This window comes from Tiliqua scincoides, chromosome 2 (assembly GCF_035046505.1).
Source record: "Tiliqua scincoides isolate rTilSci1 chromosome 2, rTilSci1.hap2, whole genome shotgun sequence".
In the NCBI taxonomy this organism is placed as follows: Eukaryota; Metazoa; Chordata; class Lepidosauria; order Squamata; family Scincidae; genus Tiliqua; species Tiliqua scincoides.
Genome location: NC_089822.1, coordinates 99,451,700 through 99,472,104, shown reverse-complemented (window position 1 = coordinate 99,472,104; position 20,405 = coordinate 99,451,700). Strand labels below are relative to the sequence as shown.

The 20,405-nt window shown below is 42.9% G+C and overlaps 1 protein-coding gene across 1 annotated transcript in view; it reads right to left on the bottom strand.

Moving 5' to 3' along the window:
* The window catches only part of WRN (WRN RecQ like helicase), a 69,561-nt gene that overhangs the window by 20,093 nt on the left and 29,063 nt on the right, over positions 1-20,405 (bottom strand). Inside the window, exons 16-26 of the mRNA XM_066615108.1 lie at positions 17,039-17,121; positions 13,398-13,504; positions 12,736-12,923; positions 11,615-11,789; positions 8,618-8,799; positions 8,075-8,176; positions 7,672-7,764; positions 3,519-3,660; positions 824-994; positions 649-740; positions 39-111 (exon numbers count right to left, since the gene is read on the bottom strand). Coding sequence (XP_066471205.1) covers positions 39-111; positions 649-740; positions 824-994; positions 3,519-3,660; positions 7,672-7,764; positions 8,075-8,176; positions 8,618-8,799; positions 11,615-11,789; positions 12,736-12,923; positions 13,398-13,504; positions 17,039-17,121 — 1,408 coding nt within the window. The remainder of the gene's footprint in view (positions 1-38; positions 112-648; positions 741-823; positions 995-3,518; positions 3,661-7,671; positions 7,765-8,074; positions 8,177-8,617; positions 8,800-11,614; positions 11,790-12,735; positions 12,924-13,397; positions 13,505-17,038; positions 17,122-20,405) is intronic.

Sequence of the window (20,405 nt, the reverse complement as noted above, 5' to 3'; positions counted from 1 at the left end):
ACAAAATGAAACTGATATTATTTTTCTGAAATACAGACCTGCTTTTCTGGTGTTATCTTAGGTAATGAAGTATTGGAGAAATGCCCTGTATCCGGAAGGGTTTGTTTATAGCTGGAAAGACATGAAAAAAAAGAACACAGCCTTGGCAACAGTCATTCATATAGCTCAAAAATAGGCCAAAATAACACATTTTCAAAAATTACTTTTGCAGAATACAAAAACTCAAATGTTAATTCAAAGTGTAACATATGTTTGTTTTCTTTCTAAGAAGCTCAGGTTAGACTTGGGTTCCTTCCTTATTTTATCTACACATAGCTATAGATATCTACACATTTTATCTACACAATAACCCTGTAAGGCTCATTGGTCTAAGACAGCTCAAACTCCCCAGGAGTTTGAGAATCACAATAAGTCTTTGCAGTGGCAGGAAGATGGTGGTATGTAATCAGCAGGATCGCATCGCCATCAGGATCAGAGGGGCTTTTGTTTTACTTACCTCTGTCTGCACTAGCCTCCAAGGAGTGCAGAGAGCCCTGGGGTCCCCTCTGCAGAGGTAGGCCCTGCACCTCAGAACACTGAAAAAAAATGTGATCGCAACCCACTTCTGGTTTCATGATTGTAACCCAGAAATCAGTAAGGTACAATTACCTTAAAGGAGATTTCCTTACGTACGGTTCCTCAGAGTGAAGCAGAAGCCTTCGTTCAGACTCCTTTCTTGCTTTAGAAAACCAGTCTTTGCCCTGTGATACACAATAGGCATTACTTAACAACACGTTGCAAAAATCATCATCCGGTAGAGAAGCTTCTTTGGTTGCAAACTCACCTTCTTACTAAGCGTGCACATGGTTGAAAATTTGCTTTGACCAGAAACCTCTTTCAGAAAGCCCTCCATAACAAGCTGTCTACCCAGTGCCTTCCACGAGTTCTCTGGCCAGTCCTTTCCACTGCCAAAGAGGGCATGAGTTCGGTATTTGTCTGGAAGACGCTGAGAATTCTGAAATATAAAAAAAAATTGCCACAAAGCTATTCAAGTATAATCTCGAATATAGAAGAGCTGCTTCTGATGCTCCTTTCATATCCTGAACATCATTATTCTTGAAATACAACTCGCCCAACCAGGAGATGTTCTTAACATTTAATTCCAGCATGTCTTCACGGAATGGGAAGAAAGCATTTCTGCTAGAAGCAGGGCACAAAGTTGCATCTGAACTAGCGGTATACTGCTGCTTTCCTGACGCTTTTGGACACTCTCCAAAGGTTAAATACTGCTCACTTTTAATTTATTCTATTTGCAGCGGCAAGTCACAAGTGTGTGTTTTTCATTGGATACTGTCAAAAGAGCCATGTGCAGAGCTTACACCTTTGTACCAAGGCTTGTGTGCCTGCATTGGGGCCTTTGGAGCCTTGCTGCAACCTTTGCATTCTTTGAAAAGCTCCTCAAGGCGGTAATGGATCTGGACCCCATCCTGCCCTCGGGCACAGGTCCACAATATGCCACTGCCCCCCCCCCACATCCAGCTGCCCCTGTCCCATCCCCCCCCCACAGGATACTTTCAAGTGCTTTGGAGCATTATGCAAGGCTCCATGTGTCTAGGTAGGTATCCTGCATGCTTATTTCCACCACTTATCCAATTCCTGCTGAAAACAGTAGATTCATAAGGAAGATACTACATACATCTAAAACGCAAACATCTGAACTATACTTTTTAGTAGAGCACTGTTGCAGAGTGTATCCTGTAGAAGTGCAGAAAGTCAGTGCAAATGCAACATAGCCAAGGAATCGCATACTCTTCTCATCCTTCCAAAGTGTGAATCTCTCTCATACACAGACAGACAGACAGACAGACAGAGAGACAGACAGAGATGTTGCCGGAAACCACAGTCCTGTGCAGAGTTCATAGAATACTAGAGTTGGAAGGTACCCTGGAGGTCATCTAGTCAAACTCCTGCTCCATGCAAGCAGTTACAGCATCCCTAACAGATGGCCATCCAGTCTCAGCTTGAAAACTCCAAAGAGGGAGAACCCACAACTGTGATTCACACTTTGGAAAGATGATAAGAGTATGTGATCCTTCCTTGAGCTGGAGCCTTATGGTTTTTATTGATTTTTAAAAAATATTTATTTTTAAATTAATTTGTTCATAGATGCCTTGAGGACTTTTAAAGTCAGGACATAAATTTCTTCAATATGCAAAGCAGAGGTGAAAGGAAATCCTGGCAAGTGTAAAAATAGAAACAGCTCTTTCCAATTTCAGCAGGCACGCATTAAAAGTTTTGTTAAACCTTTCTTTTTCTTAACAGGGCTAGTATAAAATTTCAAGGCAACTTCTTAATTTGAATATTCCCAGAAGGACTTGTTCGCCACTGAACACTGACTCAAATTTCAAACAACAGGTGAAATCTGATCTCTCCTGTGGCCCACCTGAAACCTGTCTAGGAGCACAGCTGTGCTTATTTGTTACCAAAAGAGTCTGCTAGGTTCAACACAAATGAAGATAACACAATTCACTCTAAATTATGTGGCATAATTGTTCATGGCCAACAATGTCTTCACAAAATGTTATCTACTTAACTGTAAAAAGTAAACACTATTTCTAACTATATTACTATGTGACCAAATTCACCAACACTTTTTTACACAAAAATAATTGCACAAGCAGTTCAATTAAAGTTTACAGATGAATCAGTGCTGGATAAGAATTCATTTTCAGCTTTCACATTAAAGCCCTGCAAATGTCTAAGAATGAACAGGCTCATGACGCAAGAATTTTAAATTTTAAAGTTTGTAAAACAAGTTTATTACAAACAAGTAACAGAGGAAATTCTGATCCATTCTAAAGAACAGTCAGCTGAAAGATGTTTTTGTGGCCCTTCTTCGTAAGTGATTTTGGGACCTGAATGGAACATTCTTCATTTTACAAAATGCTGAAGTACCTCCCCTCCACAACAGCCCTCCTTTGAGTGACTAGCCTTCCAGATTAAGTAGTTAAGAGAAGTAATAACACTTAGCATTTATCTAGAACTGTTTAAATGTTCAAAGCATTTCCCATCCATCTTTCAGTAATCTCTACAGCACTGTACCATAGGGCAGTAGTAGGACTACAATGGGCAGCTAAAATGATGACCCTGTTCCTAGATTATACCAGTTCAGGTTGAAGACCAAGGGGCTGGGGTGATGATGCATAGGGGAGCAGCATCTCTGAATGTTTTCCCCCAAAAGCACTCCTGACATGTAGAAAAATAGCATGTCACAGAAAGTTGGCCTTTATTATGCCAATAGGGAGGTTGAGAGGGTGGCTTGCCAAAAGTCACCTGGTGAGTTCATGGCTGAGCAAAAAACCGAACTAGGAACTTCGGAGCTAGCAGGCCACAGCAACTGTGCTCATTCAGGACAAATGAGTTTATCTCATGTATGCAAATGGAATGTTGAGCCTGAACAAGAACTTTAAAAATGTTTTAAAACAACAATGAAGTTCCTTTCCCTCAAAGTAATAATCTGCGTCAAGTCAGTCACTTACAGAGCCTCTGAGAAACAGCACTGGAACAACCATGCCAAACCTCTCATTTAAGGCACATATTGCAGACATCAGTTGGTATGCTTGCTGGCCCAAATCCTGCAAAGTGTCTTCTGTGTCAGTCACAGGAGTACAGTCAATTTTCCTAAAAGTAAAGGAAACACATTTAGCCCCCATTCCAGTGATGATCCAAAGTGAAGATCAACTGGGGGAAAATACAACCCTTTCCTTGGGAACACTGCTGTTAAGTCAGAGCAAAACTAGCTCTTATCCCTCAATAACATGTGGCCTAGCCCTTACCAACTGGCATTCCACAGACATCGCAGTATGTATTTGTGTGCACAGAGATGTGTTACAGTCCCAGAGGAACTGCGATATAGATGATTCTTCCCTCTCCAACCTGTCATAATGATAAGCATTTTGCTTCTAACAAAGTAGCAGTTAGTCCCACTAAGGGTCGGCTCCATCTCTTTGTCACATTCTAGGGTGACCAAGAAACACATTCAAAAGCTGGTCTAAGCAGGTAAGGGACAAACTTGATTCTCACTAGTCCCCATTATATTCTGTGGGACAAAAGACAGGTTGTAACTGGCAAGTACGTTGGGAAGAAAGAGGAAAAACCTACAAACTTCAAAGTACACAGTGCCTTGGAATATGCCCCTTCTCCCACATAGTAGTGAAAGGCAGACATTTGCGCCGATGAGCAAAAGTGCTGTATTTGGTTCACCCACTCCATTCATGAGACAAGATTACCTCCTCACCCCAGGCACAGGATAGTTTGTATTCACTGAAGGAATACAATAAAGGTGAAATTTGTCTCTGTACACAGAGCCATGGACCCTTTCTCCACCCCATCATTGGAGGCATTTTGAAAGTAAACTCTCTTCCCCTCCATTAGTTCAGTATCTTTTGTGGTGTAGCGTGCCCTCCCTCTGCATACATACATGCATACACCAGAGGACCATCAGTACATTAACCCTGAAGAAAAAGAGGGGAAGCATTGGGTTCAGGCATGGCCCTCACAACCCAAGCTGCCCCAGCCACCATGGCTCATCCCCCTATCCCAAGTGCAACTCAGTGGACTTAGATGGAAAGAGGAAATGTCATACTGAGGGGCTAGGATTATATAAATCCTTTTAAAGACATATATATCACTACAAATATCTATATTTCAAAGTACAAGACCAAACGGTCAAGCAATAACAAGTTCAATTCTCCCAGTAGAATATCAAACAGTTCACACAAAAAGTAGTGTGACAAAAATTGGTGGTGAACAATAGCATCAGTTACAACACAAATGCATCAGCTGTGGCAAAAGTGACCAACCTTTCTAGTCATTAGGATGTGTTCATCTTCTAATCCAGGGGTCCCCAACCCCAGCCCACAGGCCGGATGCAGCTCACAGCAAGCCTCCATTCAGCCCGCAACCCCCAGTGAACCTCTGGCCCTCCAAGGGCTCCTGGCCTTATTGTCGAGGCCCTGTAATCTTTCTTCTTCCCCCAAAGTTATTTTCAAAGTGTTTTGGGCTGGTTTCTCAAGAGATCTTTGCTTTCCCCCCTTTATTATTTTCCAAGTGCTTTGGGCTGGTGTTTCAAGAGATCTTTCATTTCCCACCCTCTTCCTTATTTTCAAGCACTTTCAGCCGGTTTTTCAAGAGATCTTCCCTTCCCTCCTCCTCCATTTGCTTCCCCCACCATCCTCTGTTGTTTGTGCCTCTATCCTTTGATGAATTGTGTTCGGACAGACTTATTTATTTCCATTTTACTAAGATGCTTGGGGGTGGGGGAATGAGGGTCCATTTGTTCCTTATTTCTGTAGTGTGTGTTGGAGCGTGGAGAAATCATTGAACTTTGAGCCCATTCACTCATTTATTCATTCATCTAATTTCCGTCTCTAATGTATTTATTTAAATTTATTTTTCCAGCCCTCAACACCACCAGACATATGATGCAGCCCTCCAGCCAAAAAGTTTGGAGACCCCTGTTCTATTCCATGAAGGAAAAGCACTTCTGTTTGTGAAAGCGGGGAGTGGTAACTATCAATCTCCACATCTTCTTTGCCCCACAGAATTCTATTCTGGAAGTTTCCAGAAATGCTACAGAAAAGGTTTCCAGGGGTTTCAGAGGCTTATACGGCTGAGGAGGGAGTGAAGAAGCTTCTTTCTATGTGTACACTTTGGAACAGAACCCAGTGTTCTATAAGTCGAGTTAAAACTGGCAATTGTGCCAGCAATGTGCTAGTGGTGCTACAGTATTCACAGCAATACTCATGCTGTTCCCATTGTCCCTCATTGCAGTTTTGCCTGTAGTCTACCAAGTTAGGAAGCAAACAACAGAAGAGCACAGAAGGGGACTACCAGGAATGCAGACCTAACTTCTTATCATATTGACAGGTCTACCCTCCTGGATTGTACCCAGGTGTACCACAAACCCCCAATGCCTGCACCACCTAGTACAGGCTGGTCACACACTAGCTACGGAAGTTAAGTCTTTCTATGCTTGAGATATTAAAAGACAAAAAAAATGAAATTCCGCAGATACTCGCCTATAAGTCGATCTTACAGATAAGTAAAGGGCAGGCTTTGAGCCCCAAATCATGGAATTTTCTACGACCCTCGGATAAGTCGGGGGTTAAACTTAGGGGGGTCTGACTATAATTTTGTCTGATTTTACCAGTGGCCAGATCCTGAAAAATAACCTTCCAGTAATTGTTACCTAAAAACTGTACTGTTTCTAATTAATTAAAAATACAATAAAAGATCATTAGATGCATTTTTGACATTAACTTTTAAAATTCTGGTCTTCACAACATTTGTGTAAACACTGTCAGAGTAAGTGTTGTGCCTGTAAGCAACATACCAGTGGAACCATCAAATCCTTCTTGAAGGTGCCTGGTGTGTGAAGGCAGAGGCTCTACATAGAACATGCAACATAAAACATGTAATTGGGAGTGTGCAGTTCAGTTCACAGCAGGGAGACAAGCAACAAGGACTGAGCTGCGCACAGTTGCAACCCTCTTTACTCAGAAGCAGAGCCACTGCTTTCCATGGGTGTTACTCTTAAGCAACTGTGCATTGCAGCCTGGGACCTTGTTTCAGATGGAAAGGAGGATCCCATCCTGGGGTTTTAAAACCAGACCCCTAAACTGGGAGGGGGGGTGAAATTCTTTGCAAATGACTTGCCAGGAATGTTCTGAGCAGCAGCTAAAGAAAAAGGAGGCATTTCCCTTTTCCAAACAGGAATGGAGACAAAGGGGCTTCTGGGAATTGTGGGGAGGCTTTGTGGTAGTATGTGCTGCATTCCATAACAGCAGCCCATACACACTACAATTCCCAGAAGCGCCTTCACTTCTCTTCCTTTCTGGAGGCTAAAATGGCTGCCTCTGAATACAGTAATTACTAGTAAAAATTCTCCTTTTCCTCCACCTGCTTCCTGCTTCTCAGCCCATTTCCATGCCCTCCCCCCACTTCACCAAACAGCTGCTGAGCTTCCATAAGCTTCCCAGAAGCTCCCAGAGGATCCTGCCTCATTTAATGCATTGACCCAAGTAAAAGTCGACCCAGGATCTCAGGCTGTGTTTTAGCCATAAATTTTTTGACCTATAGGCGAGTATATATGGTGCTTTTTCTCTACTGGCCAAGTCAGCTTGTGACAGCACTTGATGTTCACAATCAGTTTCTAATATCAAGATGTTCCTTTTATTTTTTATGACTTTACTTTTTGAGGATGAATTTCAGTGACGTTAATTGAGTAAACCTGAATAAGTGGCCTTTTAGGTCAAGTATAGCATGAACTAGGAAGATTAGAGTTCAAATTCCTGGTTAGCCATGAAGCTCACTTCATGGCCTCAAGCTACTCTCTCTCCCTTACTCTTACCCATCTCATATGGTTGTTATGAAGGTAAAATGGATTTATCCCATGCATGGCACCCTCAACTCATTGGATTTGTGTATAATAATAAAAACAAACTTGCAGTTTATGAGTTACAGAACAATCCAATCAATTGATACTATCTTAGAGCGACACTATTGTAAAAAGTAACAACATTTCAAGAAAGCTCCATTAGCAGAAACCCATTAGAGACTTATTGTCACTTGTCATATAAGCTGTGGGAAGATAGTTCTTCAAACCTTTAATCTTTCAGGAGGAACATTTACCTGGCTCTGCAATTATCACAACATTTTTCTGTTCCCATGATGCCTGATGAGGCCTTTCGGAGTTGTTTGTCTTCGAAATGAGACAAGATGATTCTACCCAGGGGAACATTGGGAATTAAATAAAAAGAACAAGAATTTACATGTTAAATTCATTGAAGAAAACAATGAACTGAAATTGTCATCATTAATTTATTCACCTGGGAGCTAATTATCTGGCCCTGAATCATCCCGAGACAGAAGTATTTTTTTCAAAAGTATGGAATTCTTCATGCAAATAAAAAAAACGTACTAGACCTCAAGCAGCATTTTTTAAAATACTTTACTCAGCACTGAAAAATGTTCATTTAACAGTTTTGATAGTTTCTGGGTTTTGGATTTTTTAAATATAGACTATAACACTCACTTCCGTCTGCAGCTGTGTGAGCCAAGATATTTCTCAATCTTTGCCATCATCTTCAGCTTGTACAGGCGAAACCTTTCATTATGTATCATGCTCAGCAGGTGTCTAAAGAGGGGAAAAAGAACACAAGGTGAAACATTATTTACAAGCTTCTGTTGGTTCCCTTCCAAAATAATATAAAATACACTGATTTATATGTTTGTAATGCACAGACTTTCCACAAAATGTGAATTCACTAAAGCTAAGTACGTAGTCAGTAAAGAAATGGTATGAAATGCACATTCAAATCTCAAAGAGACACCTCTTATATTCTGCCATTCAGCCTATGTCCATGCAATAATTCCTCCACTAATACTCTCCAAATTTCAACTATGCACACAATTTTATCTAAAGCAAATGCAGCAGCTGTATAATTGGAACTTGCAGCCTGACATTCACACATCACAACCATAACCACCATCACATATTTACCTAGCACATAACAAAGGTGTTTCACATACTTTACCTCAACAACTTTATCTGCCACAGTCCAGTTCTACTGCTTACCTATTGAAATTCATGTCACTTGGTGTCCATAATACATAACAAGAGGCAGGCAGTCCATCACGACCAGCTCTTCCAATTTCCTGATAATACGATTCCATCTCCTTTGGCGCTCCATAATGAATAACTGTCCGGATATCTGCTTTATTGATGCCCATCCCAAAGGCTACAGTAGCTATTACACACTGGAAGATAAATGTTGATACTATGCTATTATGGTTAAGTTCACTTTAAATGTTTGCATGCATCAATATGAATGTGGCAAACCACAAAAGTTTTTTTTTCATGCTTTGGACTTATCTACAATTCACCCATCTTTGCTCACACTCTAAATTAGCATGCTCTCCCAGGACCCAATCCTAAACAGTGCGCACCAGCTCACCACTGGCGCGCGCTGTTGCAAACATGCCATAAGGCACATTTGTGGGCCCTACCGCCAGGTGAGCACCGGCTGGTGCTGGGCTACTGCCAGCGCTGCCACTGGATGTCTGCCACTCGGCGGTTGCGCAGGCCGCCAAGCAGTGGAGAGGTAAGTGGAGGCGTGGGGGGAGGTGGGGAGGAGGGAGGCGAGTAGAGGATGAGGTGTTCCAGTGAGAGGGAGGCGGGATCCAGAGCCTCTGTGTTGGGCTCACCACCGAACATGGAGGTTCTTGATCTACCACCACCATTTGGGTTGGTGGTGAATCAAGTAGCCTGATTGCAGGGCTACTCGTTTTACCCAGGGGAAGAGGAAGAAAGCTTACCCAGGGGAAGAGTCCCCTTCGCCCAAGGAGCTGCCAGTGGCTGCCTGGAGCACACAGGATGCGGTGGCAACCATTTTTGGCGCCGCTGCAGCCCAGCGCAGCTCAGGATTGGGTTGTCAGCCATTTGCTAAATGCAGAACACTTATTGGCTATTACATCAATGCGCCAATATGCCAATACCAGTACTAAATTAGTAAGGAAAACTAAGCTAGTCTGAATAGCCGCTGTAAATGCCCACCAGGAAGATAAAGCAGGGTATAGATAACTAACAGCCCAATCCTGAGCTGCCCAGGGCACTCAGGCTCGGCAGCACTGAGGAGGGCTGCCGTCAAATGCAGCACCTCCCAAGCTACCGCAGGAGGTGCCTCGGGAGAAGGGGATGTTCGTCCCCCTCCCCCGAGTAAGGGAAGCAGCCCCACAATGGGGCTACTCACTTTACCGCCGATTGTAAGGAAAAAACGGTCATGTAGGGTGTGCAGCCCTCCACAAGTGCTCTGGATCCTATGGAGCGGAGCTCCACGGATCCGCCTCCCACCCTCCCCCCGGCACGCCTCCCTTTGCTCTCTCTCCACCCCCGCCAGCCTCCTTGGAACGCCTCCTTCCCGCTCCTGCCCCCGCCTACCATTCTGCAGCGGTCTAGGAGACCGCCAAGCCACAGAACCTGGGCAGCCGCCCAATGCTAGCCCAACACCAGCTGGTGCTGGGCTAGCCCAGTGGTGAGACCCGCCAACGTGCCTTATGGCATGCTTGCAACTGTGCTCCTCAGCACGGAGCCTTGCCGTCGAGCACAGGATTGGGCTCTAAATAAGTAAGTAAGTAAGTAAATAGCCATGTGAACATGAATTCAAGTCCATCAGTCTACAATTCTGTTGACAAAGAGGTGAAAAAGCGAGATATATCCCAGGTTGTTACAAGGAGGACTGAAACTATTGTGAAATATACTGAACACACCACATACTGCAAAAATGACTTGCAGGCTTCTTCACTCATTACTTGGCCCCTAGCATTCAGCCTATGGTCATATCACCAGCAGGTCTCAGGTACTCTTCTCCCCCTCTCACCACCAGGAGAAGTAAATTACTGATCTGAGGAGACCCCACATTTATTTGAATATGGAATCTCCTTGATCCTGAAAGATTGAACCCATTTTATCATAAACAGCTGGGGGGAATCCTACATTCCAATAAATGCAGAATCCCCCTGGTTTGTACTCACTTTTACCCATGGTGAGGGTTGGTATTAGAAGCATGTTCCCTGCTCTGGAGTCTGAATGTGAAATCCTAGAAGCCAAGTAAATAACTGAGCAGCCTTTTAACTCTCAAGATGGGCAATGCACAATCTTATTCAATCTCATGAATTTATTGAACACAAGCAACAAATGTACATAACACACATTTTCTTTTTCATAGCAATTTGCTACTAAGCATTACAAAACTGTAAATAGTAATATATATTAGGATATGAATTACAATACTTAGCAGTTATGTAGTGCTTTTGAGTTGTCCAAGGACTTCACATACATTATCTCATTATTGATATAATAAATGCATAATACATACTAAATGCAAAACAAGAGCACAGAGGGGAAATGTAGCCATCTGGGGCACAATCCAGCAAAAATTAGTTGCAACTAGCTCCCATGGAAAGCGATGGAATGTGACATGCACCCAGATCCTATGCAGATAATGCAGATTATCCCCAGATAAGTGACTGAGGACTGCAGTTTATGTTCCAACTAACTTAAATCCCATTGATTTAAATGCAATTTTCAGTGCAATCCTAAGTGGGTTTACTCAGAAGTAAATCTCAAGGGGGCTTACTCCCTAGTAAGTGTATTTAGCACTGCAACCTTAGTCATGGCTCACTTTGGAAAAACTGAGGCTACTGAGTACAGTAATACCCCTCATAATGCAGGGAGCCTGTTCCAGAAAGTTCAGCATGGCACAAAATAATGCTATAAAATGCAGTTAACCTAACAGGCAGGGAACAGGAGCCCAGAACACTCCAACCTCGTTGGCTAGAATAGGTGTCAATCATCCAAGACAAACAGCACTGTAACAAACCAGTACAAAAGGAAGCAGTATTATAGGAGGTATCATTGTACATCATTGTATAGTCAAGAAAACAGGAACTGCTTTTCAAAACAACTTGAAACTTATTTTTTGAACAACGTACAAAGCTTCTTCCTCCATAATTTTCTTCCATGTATGACCAAAACATAGCATCCTATGACAACCTAATTCCATTTGCCTCATACCTGTATTTCATCTCTCATGAATCTATGGTGGACATCTCGTCTTGCTTTGATTCCCATGCCAGCATGGTATGTACCACAAACAAGATTTAATTTGAACAGCTGTGCGGCTACCTGTTCAGTGGCCTTCCTTGAAGGGCAGTAAATAATAGTGGAACCTTCAAATTCATATGTATCTCTAAGAATGGGAAAAAAGAAGAAAGCATCTGTGTGTGATATATCTGGACATCTGAATGAACATTTTAAGATTATGCTGCTCTAGGATACATCTTCATTGTAGATTTCTTTTTTTAAACTTAGATTTATTTTTCCAGTAGTTTGTTTTGAAATACAGGTGAACTAGATCATTTAAAAAATGCAGGCCTTGATACGCTCAACTCCCCTCTACTTCAATAGCACTTTTTCCCCCAACTTAAACTAGATAAAAAGATTGATGGTCTGTAGGCCATGAAACCTAGAGGGACCTACAAATCCCATCACACCCTAAAGTGGCCCTTTAACCAAGGGCCCATTAACCCATTAAGCTGCCCCATTAACCAAGTTGAAAATTTTGGTATGTTCTTGAAAGCTCAACATTGTAGTGATGGCTTCCTTACCCCAACTCCACCGTGTCGAAAGTGAAGTTCTAATGGGTAGCAAGCCCTTCCAAGCAGATGGGAACCTGAAAACCATCACCAACTCTACACTAAACAATTGCAATCTGCAATATGCTGAGCTGCCTTTTCTGACAATTTGGAAGCTTCAGCTATACAGAATGGAACATCTTACATCCTAATAGTAAAGAATTACCAGAAGTACATTGCACAGATTTTCAGTGCTCTTTCAAGCACAGTTCAAAGCACTGGTTGTAGCTATAGTGGGTACTTCCCCTTAAAGTTTCACCAAGATCTAAACCTAAGCAATTTTCGGAAGTCTATTAATACCTATATGTTTGGAAGTTTGGGGAAATGAGTATTAGGATCTTCTGACAACACTAAAATTATTTGTAATGCATCAGAATTGTTACCCTCTCTTTGAGGGTAGTTATAAGCTTTGAGCTGAGTTATAAATGTAAATATTTTACACATTTATTTCAAGGGAGAGCTCTGGAAAAAGTAGTTTATAAATTGTCAAAACATGCTCACCTTTGCTTTTGAATAAGGAACTGTTTTAAATCCCCGATTATATTTCCAGTTTTTCGTCCAACTTCTAGGTACAAGTTCGGCCGGTCAAAACTAGTACATGTGACCTGAGGAGTCTTTAAATTTAGACAGTCTATTATGTCGTCTCTAATGGATGGGCTTGCTGTTGCAGTTAATGCAACTATAGGAACCTGAAAATAAAACAGAGAAATGAAGAGCAAAATGGTGAGTAAAGCAAACTATCAAAATGGTTGATTCTTTTCATGTTTTCTTTTCTAAAATTAAAATTTTCTAAAATTAAAACAAAGGATAACCCACTCACCTTATGAGCGTTCAGTGGATCTCTCTCTTTCTAAGATGCAGGTAATTGTTAATCTCCTTGATAATTTATGGGCCAATAAATAGCCCATGACCTTGAGCATGTTAACATTTTGTTATAAAATTTTAGTTCTTCCATCCTCAATGCAGCTGATAAGATCTGACCATCTAGTTGAAAAGAACCATATTTAGGTTTCATTTGCTTCCCTACTTCTGCATTATAAAGGGGAGCAGCCCTATGCATATGTAAGAACCTATGTGTATGTAATACTCAGTATTGGTATCAATTTCACAGATACAAAATAATCAAATCCTTAAACATCATTTTATCGACAGAATCACTTTACCTTAGGAAGAGTTTTCTTTAACATCCCCAAGGACCTGAATGAATTCCTGAAGTCATGCCCCCATTCAGATATACAATGAGCTTCATCAACGGCTATCAGAGTGATGCCTAAGAGAGAATTCCCACATGATCAGAGCGCTTTTACAATGATACAGATATTACAACACAGGTTCTTTTGGTATTCATATTTAACTGCTTACAGAAATACAATCTACTTCAAATGGAGAGTGTACATCAGATAATTCTCTACCTATAAAAGACACAACAGCAGAAAAACATATCCATAAGAAGCCAGCAGAACTACTAAGAGGACGAAAAGAAATTCAGAAGGCCAGCCTTAAAAGAGAGGTTTTAGGACCTACAAGAAGGCCTCTACAGAAGGAGCAATTTGTAAGCCTAAGGCAGGGCTTTCCAAACCCTGACCTGGGGACCGGATTTGGACAAAACGGATTTGGACAAACCCGTCCACCTGGTGATCAAACCTTACCATTCTGCCAGGTTGTCACATGTATTCCTACTATATTGGGAGACAGAGACGCTCTGGGCCAGGGGTGCTCAATAGGTGGATCGCGATCTACCGGTAGATCGCGAGGCAAAATGAGTAGATCGCGGAGTGCCGACCCCCCCCCTCAGGTGCCTCTGGGAGGAAACACCGGGAGTAAGGCCCATTGTACTCAGTGAGGCTTACTCCCAGGTAAGTGTGGCTAGGATTGCAGCCTCACAGTCTAATCCTAGGCATGCCTACTCAGGAGTAAGTCCTGTTATACTCAGTGGGGCTCAAGGTACACCAACATACATTGTACACATAAATGTTATATGTTATGATGGCGCGAACATTGTAAAAAAACTCTGGTAGATCTCCGGGCCTTGCTGGGTTTCAAAGTAGCTCTCGAGTCAAAAAAGTGTGAGCACCCCTGCTCTGGGCAGTCGCATCTGCCCGGAAGTCCTGTTGCGCAGCCTACTGTGATGCTAGGCAACAAACGCAACTGCCCAGAGTATTCCTGTCTCCCCATCTAGTAGGAATACACGCAGCAACCTGGCGGAATGGTAAGATACGGTCCGAATGGCAACTGCATTTTTGTTACACAGCAGTCGCAAATTTGGAGACTGGCCTAAAAGGAGTCAATTCCATTAAGGAGTATGCTACCAAGAAGGCCCTCCTTGCTGTTCTGTTTCTCACCTGTTAAGCAACAGCACTTCTAAAAGGACCTTCTCTGATGAAGAAAGAGGGCAGTCCAGATCATATGGAAGAAGATGGCCTCTCAAATTTAATGGTCCCAAGTTGGTTTTTAATTAAATACATGTGTCATATATAACAATATATTACAGTGCTCATGCAAGTAACCAAAGGTGCAAAAGAAGAAGTATAAATTGGATCTCAGGGGGTGGCTCTACATTCCAAATGGTATTAATAAGCAGTACTGTATGGAGAGAAACCTGGATAAAATGACTATTCTCAGCATGAGAACAATTAAGTTTAAAGTATTACAGCCAATACCATGAACATTTAGGGAAACAATTCTTCTATGATCAATGGAAGCATTAACAAGAAGGCTCTCCCAATACTTTATCATATCCTTTTTATGCCCTTGTCAAAATGTACGACTTGTTCTCATAACTCTGAGACCTGTTTCTAGAAAATCGTTTGTGGCTGGAAACATGGTTGCCACTCTTCAAACCATGTGGGCTCTTGAAACCTGAAGGAAAGAGCTATGTGCATGCCAAAATTCCCCAAGATCAGAAGAAAAACTACAGAACATGGTATTGGGCACACAATTCAAATTCTTGAGAATTTGTTTTCTTATTTTTTGATGTAAATTTTTAGTTATAAAGACATGTGTGAAAATATGCTTGGAATCCCTGGTGGAATCTCAAAAGGCAAAGGAGCTCATATTTAAGCTAGTGTTTCTTTGGCTGCAGGAGCACTTCTCTGCCCTAAAGAGCTCCATGCATCTCCATATGATAGCAAATAAGTTAAACAAAAGAAATAATGCAAGTTTGCAGTGGCGTCACTGGGGTTCACGTCACCTGCTGTGGGATGCCAGCGCGTGATCCCCCATACAGTGGGCAGGGCAACACCCCAGGTGGTGGGCATGGTGATAGAACACATTCTGCATGAAATTACACATTGATTTATATATAACAAGATGGTATTATTCTTCCAAATTGTGATTTTGGTCACTAGTGGTACCTAACACACACACACCCCGGGTGTCAACTTACTAACACCTTATTGCAGCAGTTCTCAAACTTTTAGTACTGGGACCCACTTTTTAGAATGACAATCTGTCCAAGACCCACAAAAAGTGAAGTCATAGTGGAAGTGACATCATCAGGCAAATTAAAATAAATAAGTATAAATAATTAAAGTAAAACAAATAAATAAGCAGAAGCCAGCCCTGTACCATCAAGTGAATTTCCCCTGTACCCTGCCTGCAATAATACTCCCCTCCAAAATCAGTAAGGTCTTCAGCCCTACCCAGTGCCCAGTTCAATTTAAGAGCTTCTGTTTAAACCAGATCACTGTCAAGATCCACCTGGCTTTGCAAGTCTCAAAATAGTTCACCTTATCAGCTGAAGCCTCTGTTTTGATCCTTTTTAGTGGAGGGGGGGGAGGAAGCTGCCTTCTGGAGCATTTGTTGAGCTCCAGTTCTATCAGATCAGGACCATTCTGGTGGCTTCACATTCCCCTTTGCCTGACCTGACCACCAGCCAAGGCATGTTTGCTTACTCGTGAGTAAACGCAACCTTGAGGCTTAATTTCGCTTTCCATAGGGCTCAATACATTCATCTGCTTGGAGGGAGGGACTTCCTTCTCAGGTGTTTTTGGGGGCTGCATTCATTGGATCAGGATCACTCTGGTGTTGTTGGATTCCTCTCAGCCTGCCCTTTCCGACAGACTAAGGCAAGGTTGCCTATTAGCGAGTAAATGCATGATACAGCTCAGTTTCACTTCCATAGGGCTTCATGCATTTTTTGTTCTCTGGTTTTTTGGTCATAATTTTTGATAGAAAGGGGATATTTCACTCTGGTTTTTTGCATTGCATTCTGCTGGAAATTCCACATCCAACAGTTTATAACATGACAGTATTACTCCTAACCACCATGATTTTATCATGTGCCCCCCAGTGCGCGTCACCCCCCATGCATGTCACCCGGTGCAGCCTGCACCCCCCTTGTGACGCCACTGCAAGTATGCATTATTTACCCATGTTTCAGAATTCAGCATTTAAGAATTTGAATTACCATTTCCTTCAAGATTTCACAACAACAATTTTGTTGGCGTTCATTCAAATGTGTAAAAAGCTGTCCTTTATTTATCCGGCACAGACATAATATCATAGCCTTATTGCAAATTTGTCTTGATATTACGGGGGAAGAGAAAGAAAAAAGAGAACAATGCAAACAGTCTGCTCAGTAGTCCTAATACTCCCATAATTCAAGGTCCACATAAAAATAGTTCACATGACTCCTGAACTGCTTAGTCATCTTCTCTCATTCTTGCACTTCAGTAATTTTCAAAATACATTTAGAAATAAGAAGCTCAACCAGGATGGCCTTGAGGAGATAATGTTTGTTAGCAGACTTTGGAATTGCAAACTCTTTTGGAAGGTTTACAAAGTAGTAGTTATCCCCACTTACCAATAGTTTGATCAAGTTCTTCGAGCCATGACAAATTCCCTGAACAAAACTCAGGAGTTATGTAGACAACACGATAGTGGCCCCTATGAAAAAGCAGGGGAAAACGGCATGATCTCCCACCCAAAATGAAGTAGTATCAAAGAATTCATACCACACATATTGGACGTTGCATTTTCATGTGTATTTAAAGAAAACATAAAATACCAAACTTCAGACTCCTTCTGGCAAGATGTACCTTGCTTACTCCACTGCCTGCTTGGTTGATCTTGAGGATCAAGTGTGCAGAGGGTTTATTGGCTTTATTCATTCAACAGGTTGTTTTTGAAAATGTGGAAAAATACTAATCTAAACTTAAGTACAGGTCCAGCCTTGTTATACATGGATTTTTTATACATGGATTTGACTCCACACGAATGGCCACTGCAAATGAGAAGGAATGTGCTGATCCCTGGAGAAGGGAAAAATGCACCCCTTTAAAATCAGTTTAAAAAAACTGAACAGTCCTTTAACAATAGCCTCCTTAATGAGAGAGAGAGAGAGAGAGAGAGAGAGAGAGAGAGCAGCTGGCTAACAAACCATCAATCCTCCCTCCAGGCGACCCCTCCCTTCCCCCTGAACACATGAAAGAAAGGTGATCACTTTGCATTGGTGAAGGGAGGGGCTGAGTGAAGGGGACAACTGATTGATGGATTGTCTTCTTAATGACTCTTATCTTACATCACAAAGGTCAACAAGGCTGTTTTTAAATCACCAGAGCAAAGGAACTTTGTTTTTTAAATTGATTTGCTATAGTGCCATCCAGGTGAGTGCTTGGAAAGGAACCCACAGGAATAATGAGGCTCAACCTGTACGGGAACATTTAAGAAGCACAGGCCTTGATATGCTCAACTCCCTTCTACTTCAACACCTCCCTTCAACTTAAGCTGAATCCTGACAAAAATCAAAGAAATGATGCCCAGCAGGCCATGAAACCGGGGGGGGGGGAGCGGGGGGCTACAATACCCATCACAGCCCAGAGAGGCCCTTGGCTGTGATACACAATTTTGGGATCTTCCTGAAAGTCCACATTGTAGGAATAGTCATCTTCCCCAAACTCTACCAAGTCGAAAGTCGACTTCTAAAGGGTCACATGCCCTATAAGCAGATGGGAAATTCAAACCATCATCATCTCTAGACTAGAAAATTGCAACATGTGAGATAGATCAGAAAGCTAGGAAGCTTCAACTGTATGGAAGGAAGCATCTCACCTCCTAAAAATATGTATCATCATCATGTGTGTAGCACTTTCTGAGTGTCCAAAGCACTGCACATATATTATCTTGATGCAAGCCTTACTACAAACCTGCAAGGCAGTGGTTCCCAAACTTTTTCAACTGGCAGCTCCCTTGACCTACTGGGCCACTGGCTGCAGCTCCCCATTAGGGCTATAATCCTATATGTTGTAGAGGGTGGCTGGTTTTTCACAAGGGTTCTGCATCTCCCCTGGATAGTTTCTGCAGTTCCACAGAGGTCATGGCTCACAGTTTGGGAACTACTGCTGCAAAGGCAAGTAAATATTACTCTCTCGGTAGTGGGAAGCCAAGACTCAGAGGCAGTGAAATGCCTAAGGCAGAGTTTCATGGCAGAGATAAGCCAAAGAAGTTCAATTCATAGCTCAGTCTCCTAGCCACTACAATACACTAGCAGAAAACTGTCAGAAATACACTGCTCAAAACAATAAAGGGAACACTTAAACAACACAATGTCACTCCAAGTCAATCACACTTCTGTGAAATCAAACTGTCCACCTAGGAAGCCACACCGATTGACAATCAAGTTCACATGCTGTTGCACTAATGGAGTAGACAACAGGTGGAAATCATAGGCAAGTAACAAGACACCCCCAATAAAGGAGTGGTTCTGCAGGTGGTGACCACAGACCACTTCGCAGTCCCTATGCTTTCTGGCTGATGTTTGGGTGACCTTTGAATGCTGGCGGTGCTATCACTCTAGTGGCAGCATGAGGCGGAGTCTGCAACCCACACAAGTGGCTCAGGTAGTGCAGCTCATCCAGGATGGCACATCAATGCGAGCTGTGGCAAGAAGGTTTGCTGTGTCTGTCAGTGTAGTGTCCAGAGCATGGCGCTACCAGGAGACAGGCCAGTACACCAGGAGACGTGGAGGAGGCCGTAGGAGGGCAACAACCCAGCATCAGGACCGCTACCTCTGCCTTCGTGCCAGGAGGAACAGGAGGAGCACTGCCAGAGCCCTGCAAAATGACCTCCAGCAGGCCACAAATGTGCATGTGTCTGCTCAAACGGTCAGAAACAGACTCCATGAGGGTGGTATGAGGGCCCGACGTCCACAGGAGGGGGTTGTGCTGACAGCCCGACACCATGCAGGATGTTTGGCATTTGCCAGAGAACACCAAGATTGGCAACCTCGCCACTGGCGCCCTGTGCTCTTCACAGATGAAAGCAGGTTCACACTGAGCACATGTGACAGACGTGACAGAGTCTGGAGACGGCAGGGAGAACGTTCTGCTGCCTGCAACATCCTCCAGCATGACCGGTTTGGCAGTGGGTCAGTAATGGTGTGGGGTGGCATTTCTTTGGCGGGCTGCACAGCCCTCCATGTGCTCGCCAGAGGTAGCCTGACTGCCATTAGGTACCGAGATGAGATCCTCAGACCCCTTGTGAGACCATATGCTGGCGTGGTTGGCCCTGGGTTCCTCCTAATGCAGGACAATGCTAGACCTCATGTGGCTGGAGTGTGTCAGCAGTTCCTGCAAGATGAAGGCATTGATGCTATGGACTGGCCCGCCCGTTCCCCAGACCTGAATCCAATTGAGCACATCTGGGACATCATGTCTCGCTCCATCCACCAGCGCCACGTTGCACCACAGACTGTCCAGGAGTTGGCGGATGCTTTAGTCCAGGTCTGGGAGGCGATCCCTCAGGAGACTATCCTGAGGAGATCATCAGGAGGAGGAGATCATCAGGAGCATGCCCAGGTGTTGTAGGGAGGTCATACAGGCACATGGAGGCCACACACACTACTGAGCCTCATTTTGACTTGCTTTATGGACATTACATCGAAGTTGGATCAGCCTGTAGTGTGTTTTTCCACTTCAATTTTGAGTATGACACCAAACCCAGACCTCCATGGGTTGATAAATGTGATTTCCATTGATGATTATTGTGTGATTTTGTTGTTAGCACATTCAACTATGTCAGGAACAAAGTATTTAATAGGCATATTTCATTCATTCAGATCTCGGATGTGTGGTTTAAGTGTTCCCTTTATTGTTTTGAGCAGTGTACATTGCACAGATCCCTTGGGTTCTCCAACATACAGTTCAGCACTGGTTTTAGCCTACTGGGCCCTT